The following is a 16,223-nucleotide window of genomic DNA, read 5'->3' on the forward strand; positions in this document are numbered from 1 at the left end:
ATCTTAGTCTTCATAAGATGATTAATGCTATATCACAAGATCTCCCACAATGGTTTCCCTACTAAAATATCAAGGAATCATCAACTTGAAAAGTTTCTGGAACCAAGGAATATTAAGTGTATTGCCTAAAATCATATTGCCTTATTCAAAGGTTTGTCCTGAGACTTATGGAAATTGGTAGATGGAACTGAGTATGCAGCAACTATAGCTGAATACAGCTTGTTCCCTTTCACAGCAAATTTTAGCTAAATTCCTTGAGCAGATACAGCAGATTAAACTCAAACTGAGATACATTATATCCTAATGAAGTAATTATTCCAAGTAGGAGACAAATAGAACATTCCTTCATTGAGTGTTTGATGCACCTTACAGATTGTCTATGACTATGGGGACAAGGTTTCTTTCACAGTTGATACAACACATAAACTAAACCCGTTCTTATTCAAAGTCACCATCAGCACCAGAGGCTTAGGTATAAGTGTTCCGAATTCTTTACCAGTCACAGAAGGAAATAAAAAAGATTATCCAAACAAAACAACAACAATAATAACAATACAAACCAGGAAAATCACTGTTTTGCTGCTCGGAATAAGGTCTCAGTCTATAACAACAGCTACAGTTCAATGTATTTTTCTGCTAAATGGACCAGAGTATCCTAAAAGCCTTTAAGAACGCAGTTCCGCTTAACAGCAAGGTTTCCTCTTATAACAGTATATTTGTGATTGACTATTTTGTTGAATTGACACAACTTCTGTTTTGTTTAAGCTAAACTCCTCCCCCCCCCATTTTGATATTTTACACGATTGAAGCCACTCTTGATAACCCTAGATTTCAAAACCATCTTCCCATCAACTAGTTTTCTAAAACCATCACTTGAAAGCACTCCCTAGAGAAGCAGTTTTAAATTATTTGGACTCTGGTAAGTTCTTATCCAAAATTATGTTCTGTGACAACTGAAGGGATTGCAATAAAACAAAAGCACAAGTATTTATCACCTTAATTATGAAAGTCAGGAGATGGATGGTTATCCTATCCAAAGACTTTAAAAAAAACCCACAAAAACCCAAACCTATCAAGACCTCTCTCCAAACCACCAATTTCTATCCCAAAATTCCAGTCAGAGGCTTGTTTTTTTATGCCACTCCTAAAATCTCCTGCTTAGAACCATATAAAATGATAGGAAACATTCAGAACTGCCAACAGAAGTCCAATAGCTCTACAGGAAAATGAGTAATCTTCTTTTTATTTTTTCTTTTTTTAATTTGTGGTATAGGTGTAAGCCCAAATAGTCACGTAAGATTTATCTGATGACTATATTTTTTACTGATTAAAAAGTATGCAATGCACTTAGTCATTCTTCCTTCATAGATCACACAGCTTTACTGCCTTTACTATCAGAAGACAAATCATCAGTGAATTTTACTGTACAATAGAAAAGTCAAACTAGACTAAGAATTTTAGCCTCCATAATTTCAGGAACTTAATATGGCCACTGCCTAACCTGAATAGTCAGAGATGCAAAAGCTTCCTTAATCTCATGATGCTTAGGCTGCTACACTCGCTGTTCTTCAAGATCAGTACTTCATTGGTAAACAGGCAACTGGTTTTTGTTCACCAAACTCTTGGTGTAAAAGCCAAAGGCTTCACATTTTGTTAGAGACACCTCAGTGGAGAATACAGCTAAAAGCCAACACACACACACAAATAATAAGCAACACCACAAAGTCAGTTCTGACCACTGACTGTATTCCCAACCCCTCCCACCATACCTACGATATGATTCCAACTGCTCCTACATGTGTTGTATAAAGATACTGTTATGGGAAAAGGAGGTCAAGTTACTTTCATAATACAAGAGGCTAAGAATGAATATTATTTTAGGAATGACGAAACACAGTTCAATCAGAGTTCCAGAGGCTGAATGTTTTGCCAGCAAGAGTCAAATGCAGTTCAGAGGCAGACAAGTTGTTTGTTTGTTACCAATAAGAGGCAGCAAACTCAAAATTCCACCCAAAACACTTCCGTGGCATTTGCTAAGAAAAGCACCTCATTGTTCAAATCTAGTAGAACAGCCTTTGTCGATGCCTTCAGATTTTTATTTCCTCCAATTTTCGTAGATGGAAATCTGCTCCAGTGTTCCTTGAAGACACAGTATTCAATCCCATTTAATTAAGACTTAATTGCAGAACTCACAACAGATGGGTATGCCATGTACAGAGGCATTAAGAATAATTAAAGTGTGTGGAGGATGGAGGTGAATAAAAGGAAGGCCAGCAGGTGACAGGTTTTCTGCAAGATCAGGAAACAGCAAAATGGTGAAAACCACATCTTAGAGCATTGACACTGATGCCCAAACCCTGTATCAGGCGGTAGCTCCCTGCAGCATTGCACAAAGCTTTACAGGCTCCTACACAGTATTTAGAGTATTAATCAGCTGCTCCTGAACACAAACAGATCCAACTAAAATTATGTCAACCAGGCAAAATTTGAAATGGGAGAGATGGGCTAGTCAACCAACATCCACCTTCAGTTTCCCTTCATATATAGACATATGCATTAGGCATGCTAGAGAGAGAGGGACTTGCTCTTAAAAGACTCACAGCATTACTTTTGGGAAATTAAAACACAGTAACATTAAATCACTACTTAAATGCATCTCTTAATTAAAATATTAACATCTGAAAATCAACTGTTAATTATTCAAAAAACTTCCCAGTAGATAAACCCACTGTTTTCAGAAAACTCATTTGTACCCTATCCAGTTTCTTCAAACTTAGTATAAAATTAAACTATAGACAAAGACTACTTCTGCCATTGCAATAAAGATTATGATGTTGTTTTTGAATCCTGATAGAATAGGTGATATTCTGTAATTGCAACAGCATTTCAAGCCACAGTTATCATTTGGGAAATTCCAAAGTGTCTCCAGATATGCCAATGATACCCTCAATAAAACCTTCATCTACAGCAAATGCTGATTTTCCTTTACATACATTTACATTTTCTTGTACAAGTTCATTGCACTAACTGGAACTTTTAGAGAGCAGTGGGATGTGAGGCAGAACATATATACCAGAAAAACAACCCCTCACTTCCCTTCTGCACCTATAGGAAGATTTGTATTTTTAAAAGGTAAGTTCAAATAACTAAAATCAATTCAGCTGCCATCTTTCACTAGAAACATTATATAAAAGGTTCTTATGCCTATCTTAGTAAAACAAATACAGCACTTGTATATTAACAGAAAATATAGATTTTCTTAATATGAGTGAGGGTTTGCTAAAGCAGATGTTGCAGGTGGGGAGAGCTCTGGGACTTCTAGAACTACAAATCTCCTTCAGAGCTGCCTGAATCTTGTGGCAGCAGTTCTGCAGTCACCAAAACATGGCTGCCTCTGCTGGAGGGAGATGTTTGAAATCCTCTCAGAGAACTTCTATATTAATTAAAACACACACAAACTTCTCATGATTCTGGGATTTTTTTAGTACCAAACTCCCTGTTTATTTAGCCTAGTAAAGCTGGGTTTAGAACAGCTCTTTTCCAGCCACCATAGCAGGACAGGTTAGAAGGTGCTATCACAAAAAAGAAATGTGGAGTACCACGTCTACTGTACTTGCAAGAGCACTTGAAAGAAAAGCTCTTAAACTATCTCAGAACTTTCCATTCATAAAATCTCTGTAGTTTAGGGTGGGAGATCATTACTACTGGGTCTCCGGGAGCTAATGATGATATTAATTACGAAAAATAATTAAGCATTGACAAAGTTTTCAACAAAACATATTTTACAAACATGCTTTAGAAACGTTGATAATCAAACTGATTTCCTTTGTAAGCAAGATCTTTTATACTCTGGTAATTGCATGTAATTCTTTTTAAAGACTACACATGGCACACACACGTCTCAAAAGAATGAAATAGAAACAGAAAATGGAAATTTTAATGAGAGAATGATCAAAAATTGAAGAGAAATAAAGACAATTGCGACTGGACAACACTAATAACATACACTCTTGTATAGTATGTTTAGGTAAATAAACTAGTGACTGATTAGTATCATAAACTGTCACATGTTCACACAAGGAAATGGAACTCTTTCATTATACTGGAAGACCAGCTGTACCCCAAATTCTTGGAACTCATAAGCAAATTTTTAGTGAAGAGTATGAGGGAGTGGCAGATGCATCCTTTGGATTTACTTCATCTCCCTCCGCTCCTGACAGATTCAAACCATGTTTCAGATTTTCACAGCTGCCATTCAATTATCTATTATTTTGCAATGAGCTACAACCTAATAACGTGTCACATGTTTTATTTCTACTAAATTGAACTCCATTTCTGGAGAAAGAAAAATAGAATTAGACAGGGAAAATTTTTACTTTTAGCTTACTCTAAAAGAGAACCATTCTTCACCGAGCATGAAATTACAGTCAACCACCTGGAGTTTCATATCCTTTCAGTGTTCACAGAAAAAGCATACTCATACAGCACATCACAAAAGCTGAGCTATTATAAACATCAGCTTTAATAAGCTACATAGCATTGCTCACAATATTGGCTGTAGTTGCCATAAAGACTCCCTATTAATTTTCTAAGTAATTTATTTCATTCTATTGGAAAATGCAATGAATTGGTATCAGGAAAAAATCCCAAGAACTAAAATCATAGCCCATGTTTAGATATTTTCCCCCTTTAACAAACTCAATAAACAATAAATGGGATGGACAGGGATCTTCAAGGTCCCTTCCAACCCAAACCGTTCTATGATTCTATAGATATTAGGTGGGATCCAGTGATCCTATGTCTTCTCCATTTCCCTTTCAAAGTTTTCTTCTAATTGCAGAGTTTTAGAACTTTTTTTGGTCACAGATGCCTATATTAATTGATTTCCTAATTTATAGACTCTCAGGAGAAATTTATGTTAATACAATAATGAATCCAGTTCTTTGAATATGAAAGTTAGGTCAAGCAAGGATCACCACATTTAGAACATAAATCCATAGTTTGCAGTCGCACACATATTCAAAAGGGCAACTTCAGATTAAGTATACGTATATAAAATATTACAAGACTAGAGACACAGCACAAAGCCTATGAAAAGGTAACACCTGAATAAAAATATCAATAGTTCTCCTATTCTAGCATTATTGTAGATCAATTACAACAATAAAGATATATAGTAGACTAAAAAGATCAAAAGGCAAAGGAAATCCACAGGTAAAATTACAATAGACCACCCTGTGGAACTGCACCTGCAGAAAGCAAGCCCCACATCACTGCATGTTACATTTTCTCTAGAAGTCTCACTCTAGAACCCCGCAGCTAAGCTTTTCTTTCTCCAACTTCTCATTCTCACATTAATTCTCACAGTTCATCGCCACCTCAGCAGTGCTAATACTATTTTCAAGATGACAACATAAAGCATAAGATTAAGCATCACTCTCCCCATGGTCCCATCTAACTATACCTAAAGAACGGAGTTCCATGAACATTTCTCTTGATGACAGTCAAAAAAATCCTCTTCTTCCCTGCAAATGCTTGTCCTTGCCCTCACTGTCCAGCTCCTGTTTTCTTCCAGCATCACAGCAGGAGCTAGGCTTGGCTTATCTCTTATCAGCCTCACAGGCACAGAAAACCATGTAGGACCTCCAGCAACGACAAGACTATTTATAAGCACTTTAGATCCCAGTGAAAAGAAGGTCCAGTCTACCCTAAGTTCTTGTAAGTCTGAGTCCCCAGCCCACCAGGGATGCCTTGATCTGTCTTTATACCACTTCTAGCACCTCTCCTACATCTCTAAGTTCTCCCTCTTTCTGCATCTATCTAATAAAACTGAATTTTGCCTATGCGCAACAGCTCAAAACTAAAACAATGGAAGTCATGTACATGGAAGACACTACACCACTAGAAATCTCTGAGGAAATTATTTCTTCTAAATGTCTTCATTGCCTGTTTGCAGTTGGCCTGAAACCATATCACTCTCATAGGGTTTAAGTTAAGGCTTATGACTAACACTTAGGGCAGCCTGGAAAACAGGACAGATAACCACCATCTCTTAGTTAAAAAAAATTCTCAGTACAGAAGAATTCTTAACAAAGAACATGAAGCAATGTATTACTCACGACCACCACCCCCCCCACCGCCAAAAAAAAAATCCATGGCTGAAATGCATGAAAACCCTACCAACTTATACTGAAGAGACTGAAACCAACATTCCAGAGGAAGGAGTAGAAGAGAGAGAAAAAAATAATTAAACTGGGGGACATTTTGAAAGGTTACTGGTAGCCCTAACTATAAACAAGGCCAATCTAATCAGGTTTTTCTAGTGAAAAAAGAACTGACCATCCAAAACAGAACAGCCATTACCATGTCATATTTTTGGTCTAGAGATATTATTTCAGTGATTCGTACAGTGATGCACAGGAATCTGGGGTTGGGTTTTTTAGGCAATATAAGTTTAGAGGGCTTTATATTTGGCTTTTTTTTTTTTTTTGTCTTTCCCATAATGAAATTCTGCATTTTCTCCTAATTAACTCAGTTTTATCATTTCGATTCTTTAACTGTACAATAATAAAAATATTCAGTCCTAGCGATCTAATTTTATTCTTTCAGTCATATACCACAGATTACAGAGAAAAGAACCTATGGCCTACACTGTGGAGTGGTTTGCCTCAGACACAAATTCCCTTCTCTCAGGAAAGACAAAATAAGCATGTTCCCTTTTATTGACTTTTACTTTTTTACGGATTAGTTAGGAGGCGTACCTCACAGACTGAACTGAGTATCTTCAATAAAGACATCAAACAGAGCAAACTGAACTCTGTTAGTTTACAAATACAGCTCTAAGTATTCTTTTGAAATGTTCATTTTCAGTTAGAGAATAGCTGCTTCAAAGAATGTCTACACTGGGCAGTGAAAGGCCAGGTAAATGCCTAAGATTGTATATCAAGAAACAGATTAAAAATAATTATTACATTTCATGATTCATTCTTATTTCGCACACTGCTAGAGATTGATCTTCAACACTGTTGCATACTGCTGTCTCAGGATAAAGCCTCTGATCACCTCCTATGTGTTTAAAGCCCCTAATCTCATCAGAAAATGTTTGCAACAAGAAGGCTAAAGCAAAAATTCTTAATATTGTCCTTCATATTCATCCCAAGTATACATTAGCTTTTTAATGCTATGCCATGTATACATGCATGCATATGAGAGAATAAGGCATACAAGAAATAACTGCATATGTAAGACTGGAGGAATGTACTGACCACCTATCCAGAAAAGTATTCTTCTCTACTAATCAGAAGAGAAAAAAAAAGTGAGCTGTTCTCAGCTTCTGGTGAAATGCAATATGCATCCAAGACATATGGCATGCTGGAGATCTGTTCAGTTCACATAAAACAAATGCAAGGATTTGGAAGTGAAGAAATTGGACTGGATACCAATTATTAGATTTTAGCTGTCTTTATAACAAAAAATAAAGTCTTAGGAATTTTTTCTCCTGTAGTGATGCACAATGCAAGGATATAAGAGACATCTGTTACAACAGAAAGACCTGGGCATGGGCCTACACTAACACAAGCCCCATTTTCAAGAAACATTGAATGAATTCCCAACATACAGAGAGCAAAGCCACATTTAAACACCTTGTTAAGGTACATCTTTCCAACAGCATTTGGCACACTATTGGTACTACATCATGTGATGATCTCTTTACACAGAAAACAAACAGTTGTATCAAATAGTTTCTTCTCATTTTTATTAAATGAAAATAGTGATAAACACCGCATTTACCTTCTTCAAGGCCAAATAAGAGGAAGTTACTCACTGTCCCCATCTAAAAATACCAGCAAAGACATATTGTGCAGTATTTACACTGAAAAAATCTCAGAAAAATGTATGTAGGCTTTTAAATGAGAGCCCAAGTTACTGCAATTATCTAGTGCTACCTTTACTTTTTGAAATCCTTTCTTTCCTCATAGCACTTGAAACTGACAAACACAAACTTTTTCATTCTGAACAACTTCAAGCACCTAGTTTAAAACTGGTGTAAAAAGAATGCCAAACATTGCGGAGATTATTTATAAAGCCATTGCCAAACGTATGCCCAACACTTTGACCTTTTACCAGACAGACATTTTATTTTGCCTTTGTTTTTTCATCATTTAGAAACAAATGCAGGAGAATGAAACCTTGGAGACAGTCTTTTCTTTTTTAACCAGCACAGAAAAACTGCTGTTCCAAGTGTTGCTCCACAGCACCAACTCTATGAAACTGTCCCATCAGAGCTTCAGCCTTTTACATTTTACTTGAGAGATAAACTTCTAATAGTAAGAGTCTTTGCAGTGAAGAACCATATTTGTCATCAGAAACTGGAATAAAACAACTTACTTTGTATACAGCAGTAAAGGACTCATAAAACCACCCCTCCTAGAAACTGCCACATCCTTTCAAGTACACATTTTACACAAAACATAGCTATTTTTTAAAGCAGGTTTTCATAGTACTTGTGTTCAGAAAAATCAGAATCATTAAACTTCATACATAAACATGTTTAAAAATTACCTACAGACACCAATGTGAATGAAGGATATGAACCTTCCTCACTAAAGTAGAATCTTTCATTTTAAATTAAAAACAATCAAATGCAAAAGACCAAGGCAAAGCTTTAAATAACTGCTACAGTACTCTAAAGTATTTCACAGCTAAAATCAACATTATTTCACAAAATATGCACATAAAAATGCATATTTACTTTAAAAGGGGAAATGCTGAAAAGAAAGGGAAATACCAAAGCATATTGCAGTCTACTTGATAACAGAAAAAAAGTAAATCATTGCTGCTTCCTAGGAAGCAGGGCAATAAAGTTATAAATATCTTATTGCAGCTTGATAATAAATTTTATGCTGAAATTTACTCCAGAAAGAATTACATTCTTTTGACCACTCTTCATCTAGGTTTCTTTCAAGAACATAACAACTTGCACACACAGCTCAATATCAAGCAGAGAAGCAGAAATCAATAGTAAGACAAGTGAAAAGAACAAAATACTAACATGGTTTACTACAAACCACTTACATAAAAATTCCACAGTTAATCTTCTCATAAATATGGAATAAATATAACCATGAAAGTATGAAATTTAAAATTTTGTTATGAGTGGATATCTAAAAAAATAGAATCTTAATATATGCAGCTTTAAATCACTGTATTCATTTTGAAATTTTGCCTGGTGGAACACATCAAAGTAATTTAAAAAAACAAAATCAAGTTTGTTGAGTAAGAAGAATAGGCTTGCAGCATAATTTGAAGCTCAAGCATGGGCCCTGATGAACAGCTGTAGGGGAAAAAAAGAGTTCTCAAAGGCAATGACCACCACAACTATGTCTTTCACTCTTGTAAAGCACCATAGGAAAAGCAGCAGTCTCTTAAATAACTGGATTCTACATTATACAACAATTAAACACCCTTCACATAGGAAAATATCCTCTATTTCTAAATCTACATAATAATCACTTTTCCCTATTCAACATCTTTCCCATGATTATATGTGTAAATGCTAAGAAAAATGCCACAGCCACAATTCAGTTGGTTATGAGTAGATTTTAATATCTAATTAAGATGGGTCAGTATTTCAAAGAGACACTAGTGGAGATTAACTGAATGATACAATAAATGGCATTGACTCAAGTGGCGGCAGTATTTTCTTTGGGTCTAGAACAAAGTAATATCCTATGCAAGAGTTAAATATGCTTTCATCCCCTCTGTCATCTTGAAGAATGTCTTTTATTAATGCAACACAGACGCCTGCCAGGATTTTCTTATCACCAGAATCAATGCTGCTTAAGGTGCTATATTTCAGACATGACCTTACACCCCAGTTCTACTTTTGTTCACTGTGGGGCCCTATTTATAAGAAAACTTGGCCACCTACCCTTTTATTAGTATTTCCGTTGCAGAGCCTCTTTCTTTTCTGTCATGCCATTTCACTGAGCTCCATTCAGGGGTCTGCATCAGCAGGGGCCAAATAAATTCTATAAATAGTACTTGGTTCTGAATATCCTAATCATAGATGTAAATATATGTGTCTTATGAGACTGGTACTCTCTAATAAGTTTGTAAAACACACAGACATTATGAAACTGCAACATATTATTATAAAACATTTACATACTCAAAGACTGCAAAACAATAGGATTTCCTTACTATGACATATTTCCCTCCCACACTTGAAAGCAAAGCAAATTAACATATCATCATACTTCATACATCTAACATCAGCTCTTTAATACAGTTTATAAAACACAACAAAAGTTGTCAATCTCAGCAATAAGTCAGAAAAAGTGCAAAACAAGTTCCTTACTAAGACTATCTGACATATGGACTGACTTTTCAAATAATTAAAGGCTTAATATGCTTGATTTACAAATCAAAATCAACTGATGTGACAGGCCAAAATCTGGTACTTGATCTTCTACTGGTGAAACAGAAAGGAAATACTTTCCACTTCTGAGAATGTCAAAACCAAGGCTCTGACTGGGCAAGCCTTAGAAGTACTACTTTATTCAGTATGTTACCATCATTCCTTGTTAACCACAGCTCCTGTTTCTAAAACCTAAGAAATGAGAATGGATGGATCTTCAGTTTGAACATTTTATTTTGTTATACATTGTAAAGCACTGGTTCATTAGGGAAGGGGAGTAACAACAGTAACTCCTAATTTTCTCTAAGAGTAACAGTATGGTATGGGACAGTGGAGCAACCATATAGCTCCTCCCCAGAAGCTTAGAGATGCTTCTGTTGTCAAAATTAATAGCTATTGAGGTGATTACCTTAAATATTATAAGATTTTAAATGTTACAGTAAAATTGTATTTATTATTAAAAATCTTATAAATCACATAACACACCAGGTAAAGCAGAAAATATTTGCATGTTCTGTAATATATTCAAGTTAGGCTAGGGTTTTAACTAGCTAGGCCTAGACTAGTGTGTGTACAACCCCTGTCACGTGTGAATAAATGTACAATCACTACTCAAAAGCAAAGTTTCTGAACTGACAGTACTCCCAAGTGGTCATACTCACTTGTGAACAAGAACTGCTCTTTATCTAACTTCAAACATTTAATATAGCACATTTAATCTAAACCTGCCTGGTTCCACTTTCTAAGTTTAAAGCCTGATTTCAACCCATTGAAACGGAAAGGAGTTTTGTAATTGATATCCTGAACTTCATCCCCATTTCTCTAAAAATAGTTTTCATTTTTTTACCATTTATGTCCAACTTCAATGGTCCCACAGTTCTCTTTCTTCATGTTGATACCACCTACATTTGCCTCTTCTGATTATTTTGGCTGCATTATTTTGTTTCCTTTTAAAAAGTGTAATGAAAGTGAAAGTATACAGGCATTTGCATCATCTCGTGATGTGAGGACAGGGGAAGAGAGTAGGCCAATGGCCTTCAATTCATTTTTGAACTCTCAAAGCCCTACAAAGTTTTCCTCTACAGTCAGTATGAAGCAATAAATTTAGACCTACTAATAAGGCTGTGGGTTAGGGATTTTGCTATTTATCAGCTGACACAGCACTCTGAGAAACAGTCTGTGGAGTGTCAAAGAACTCCTGTATCAAGGCTAAAGACTACTGAACTAGATCCTGAGTTATGGAAGAGACATCTCTGTAATACTGTGATTCATCCATAGTATGGTAGGTAATTCTGCACCATTCACCAGTTCAGCGACAGCATAAAGCACTAAATCATGAGAATTTTGTATTTCCATACTGACATGAATTCAAAATTTTCTGTTACAAATAACTAACAATTTATTTGTAACAAACAAAATTCTTTCCTAAAAACACATGCATGAAATTTACATTTCAAAGACATTTCCAGCAATTGTTAATTAATTCTGTCTACAGCAATGGTTTTAAGAAACTAGTTGTACCAAAGAAAGAAAATCTTCAAAATAATTCTGAAATAAATGAAGAATCTTGATTATCCTGACTCCATCTCCTAACAATCTCAAGCTAAAACAAAGACTCAAAATAAAGAATGAGGTTTATGTTCCAGAACAAGGAAAAAATTATTTCTAACATGTGCATTTAGGTGGGCCAGTATCTTTAAACAAGCTATGAGACAACCTCTGTCAGGTGCTGTACTTGTGTGTAAACTCCACATTAACAGAGTTATTATACAATTTGAACCGCTGGGTTTGAGTGACAGGTGCAGCTGCTGACAGCTTTTAGTTTTTTAAAGAATAAACTCCTGGAAAACATTCAGGTTTTAACAAAGCAAATACGAGATCTTCTTGGCAAGATCAGTGGCCAAAAACTTTAGACACCTATCAAAAATATCTGTGAAAAGAGTCAGCTAGAAAATACCACCTTTTATTATTTTAGTCTCTTACTTTAAACAGGCAGCATAAGCATTCAGTGGGTAGAGAGCAAACCCCTTAGGTACCTCCCAACAAACAGTTGTGTTTTCTCTCTACTTTTCTTTGTATTCCTTTCTCTTAGACTTAAACTGGAAAAATATAAGAGCCCCCATCACAGCTTTCCTAGAAGACTAGTTCAAGGGAAAGCAAGATCTAGCATGAAATGACAGCAGCAGATGCAGAACTGCTCAGCCTGTCTTATGTAATTTGCAAGCCTAAATGTCAAACCAGTCAACACTAATAACAAAGTCATGGCTTCTTAGACCTCCGTGTAAATCTGTACTCTGTCCCAGCACCTCACAGGGAGGGAATGGTTCCTTTCAAACTAACCCCAGAATGCAAACCTCCTTCCTGAAAGGGCATTGTTACAAGCAGAAAAGCACCTCCGAAGCTTTTCATGAAACCATAGTAAAACAGCCTTCAGAAGCACATTAAACAAAGTCTTCAGCAGAACAGCATTTAAACAACGGTGATTTGTGGTGGTTATGAACACCGTTTGTTATTTTTATTATGCTATCATTCAAAATGATATACAAAGCAGTAGTTTGTACAAACAAGATGATTTGTATATCTAAACCAAAACCTCTGAGCTCCTGCAGCCAAAAAAAAAAAAACCTGTATCAAAAAGATGCTGTTAGATGCCCAACTCTATAAGAATAAAGCAATTTCTGACATGTGTCATCTAAACATTTCACTCTCCTCATGCATTATTCACAGAGGTTATACACCAAAGTCTGTTTGTATATGCAAATCCCAAAATTCTATTACTACCTGAAACCGAATCTGAACGCTTCCAGAATTAAAAATAAAAGGAGAAGCTTAGCTTATTTCAAACACTTGGCCCTACAGCCACTTGATGTACTGAACTTGAGGGAGGCCACATAAAGCAGAAGTTACTCTTTCTTCTGGTTTGGCATATTCGTGACTACAGGTAAGGTCACACAAATTTGTCTTTCAATTTTTGGTATACAGAGAAGATTGAGTAGCAAGCGATCAACAGCAAAAACTGTTTGTAACTATCTCACTGCTGAAAACCAGCACTATCAAGTGGCAGCAATGCAAGTGTCTTAACAAGATTATTATTGCCAAAAATATGACAAATTTAGTCTCCCAAATGACAAAATGGTAGTAAGACAAGAAATAATGTAGCTAGTATGTCAGCTCCAGCTGTGTTCAAAATGCTTAAACACATGCACCTAATAAAACTCAGCTCTGAAAAGACAGCTGTCAGGGGTTGGGTGTTCTTTTTGGATGAGAACTCACCCAGACTTCAAGTCTGTAATCCGTAAACAATTCGTAGCATCTAGTCCTACTTTTCCATTCCTGACCACACTGGAAATGAAGGGCGAAAGTGCTGGAGAAATTCTGTTCAAGGCCACTTCAGGTGACATTTTATTATGTTCCTCCTTCCTCTTCTCTTGAGCTGCAAAGGGAGAAAATAAAATTTTAAAAATTATCTACTTATTTGATGTAGATTCACATGTACTTTGCAGACATCAACAGAAAAAAAGCTAAGCATGCAAAAGCTAAGCATGCAAAAGATCAGGAGTGTAGAGTAACAGAACTGTGCACAGGTTTACAGAGAAAAAAAGAACACAAGTGGGTTTTTTCCTCCCACTTCTGCAACATTCAATGAAGCCTGTTTATTCAGTATCAACATAAAGCCAGAATTATGTCCTAGGTGCCTTTAATTAAGGCCCTATCCCTCTGAGAATGAGAAATAAAATTGAGGGCCACTCTGACACTTCCCAGCCTAGTCCTTCTTATGGGCATCCCCAGTCTGTAATTGACAAGTCACACTTGTTCCACTTCTCCTGAAATCAGTGGAACTTACATTAACTGCAATGGGCCCAGGGGGGTTTGATACCTCTCGGTATTCTCACCTGCAATTTCCAAGAGCGCTAGTGTGCTCACGAATAAGCAGTATTACTTTTATACCACTTCATTAGGTGGCAATTTACAGGACTTCATGATGCCTTTTAAAAGCTAACACTACTTCTCTTTCAGTGGTATCACCACACTCTTTGAAAGGCATCTTAATCTTCCTTCATGTAACAGATCAGGAAGCTGATGTTAACACATTTTAAGCACAGCTTGTTCAGAAGTGCTTACAATTGCATGACCTTATGCTAAATCAATTAGGCCATTAATTTAGCGCACTTTGGGAACCTGTTGCTTTCTAGGTGAAAAGCAGAAACTGAGCATACGCACATTTTACGTCATTGCAGCATGAAAAGACCACAGTATGTGGACAACAACAGACTGTGGTAAGAGAAGTGGGAGAAAAGAAGGGTAACCAATCTATCAAAATGCTGATGTATTTGATCACATTCTAAGGCACAGCGTCATGTGAAAGTTAACTGAACTTAGTAGCTGTAGAAAACAAGGCTGTAAATGACTGAAAGTAACATGAACTTGCCACTGACAAGTGGGACAGAAAAGCTCATACAGAAACCCTCAGCATTAATTTTTTTTTAAAAATAGCATTTAATTGAAAAACACTAATACACATTGCATTCACTTTCTTAAAACTGCATATGGACTGCTGTATTAGTAAGTGTTCTATAACAAGAGTGTGAACAACTCATGGCAATAATTGCAATTTTCTGTTGTTTCTCACACTCAGTTTACAAGCATTAATTAGTAACTAATGGATATTCTGCAGAATCTACTAAATCTCTGTAACTGGAAGCAACATTAAATTTCACATTCTGTTCTCATGAAAGCCATTCACACTGGAGTAGCAGGAAGCAACGCTCAAGACTGTTTGTCCTAGATATTTAGAAAGTATCTTAATAAAGCAAAGGCCAGGCACTTTAAGGCAAACTGAAAGACTAATAAAGTAATACTTCCTAAAAACAGTAATTATCTTTAATACACTGGCTCCTACATTTTATGGCAGTGAAGAAGCTGAAGACTATGTATCCATGCCCTGACACATAATGTGTTCTCATACATGATTTGTTTAATTGACAATGGAACAACTTAAGTTTGTTTAGCAAACACCTACAGCAATTTAAGATACTACCTCTGGTTTGCTACTTTTCTACTAAAAAATTTCTGCCTACTCACCTTTATTCTTCCCCAGAGGGACTGAGAAAACACAAGCCCATTCTTGACATATTTCAATGCAAAGTCCAATGGCTTAGATTGAACTGCTCATAAAATTAGTTTAAGCTAAAATACTTTGCACAAGAGTGGTTACAACAGGGCACATGCTTCAGTCTGCCAGCCCTGCCGTAGGGAAGAGTAATTTTAAGCAGGGAGCAGCTGGACTGATGAAGTTGAGAACTTCTTAAGCCATGAGAACATGCTGAAAAATATTCTATCCTTCTAGCAATCCTGAAGTTATACATGAAGATCACAGAATTGGCTCTGATAATGACATGTTTTAGGGGACTGGAAGTGTTATGAGGGTGAAATTGAGAGACATGATACACCTGGTGATCACAGCTGACCAGAAGCACCTTCCAAAATGAACTTTGAAATGAGATTCCTTATCTATTAATAAAATTTGCAGATATTGTCAAAACAAGATTTAAATGACTGTTAGGCATTATTCCGTATTTTATTGCATCATTTTTTAAAATCACAGTAACTTCTATTTAACAAGCCAGATACACAATACTTAAAGGGTTGCTATCAAACTCACTGATTTATTTTGTAAACAAAGGGCTTTACAAACTAGAACACAATTTGTACCAGTTTCCTAAGTTTCAGTTGTCATATACATTGTTTTTCTTCAGCACAAGTTTCCCACAGTACTGGAAACTGAACACAAACAAACTCAGGG

General features: G+C 36.1%; 1 protein-coding gene across 2 annotated transcripts in view; it reads right to left on the reverse strand.

The window, feature by feature from the left end:
* BABAM2 (BRISC and BRCA1 A complex member 2) overlaps positions 1 to 13,853 on the reverse strand; it is a 156,833-nt gene extending 142,980 nt beyond the window's left edge. The window contains exon 1 of one of the 2 annotated variants that reach the window (XM_031059243.1): positions 13,694 to 13,853. In XM_031059243.1, coding sequence (XP_030915103.1) covers positions 13,694 to 13,821 — 128 coding nt within the window. In that variant the 5' untranslated portion in view covers positions 13,822 to 13,853. The remainder of the gene's footprint in view (positions 1 to 13,693) is intronic. The other variant, XM_031059247.1, reaches the window with a different exon arrangement.
* Positions 13,854 to 16,223: the final 2,370 nt, after the last annotated feature.

The sequence above is a fragment of the Geospiza fortis genome, unplaced genomic scaffold (genome assembly GCF_000277835.1).
Source record: "Geospiza fortis unplaced genomic scaffold, GeoFor_1.0 scaffold41, whole genome shotgun sequence".
NCBI lineage: Eukaryota > Metazoa > Chordata > Aves > Passeriformes > Thraupidae > Geospiza > Geospiza fortis.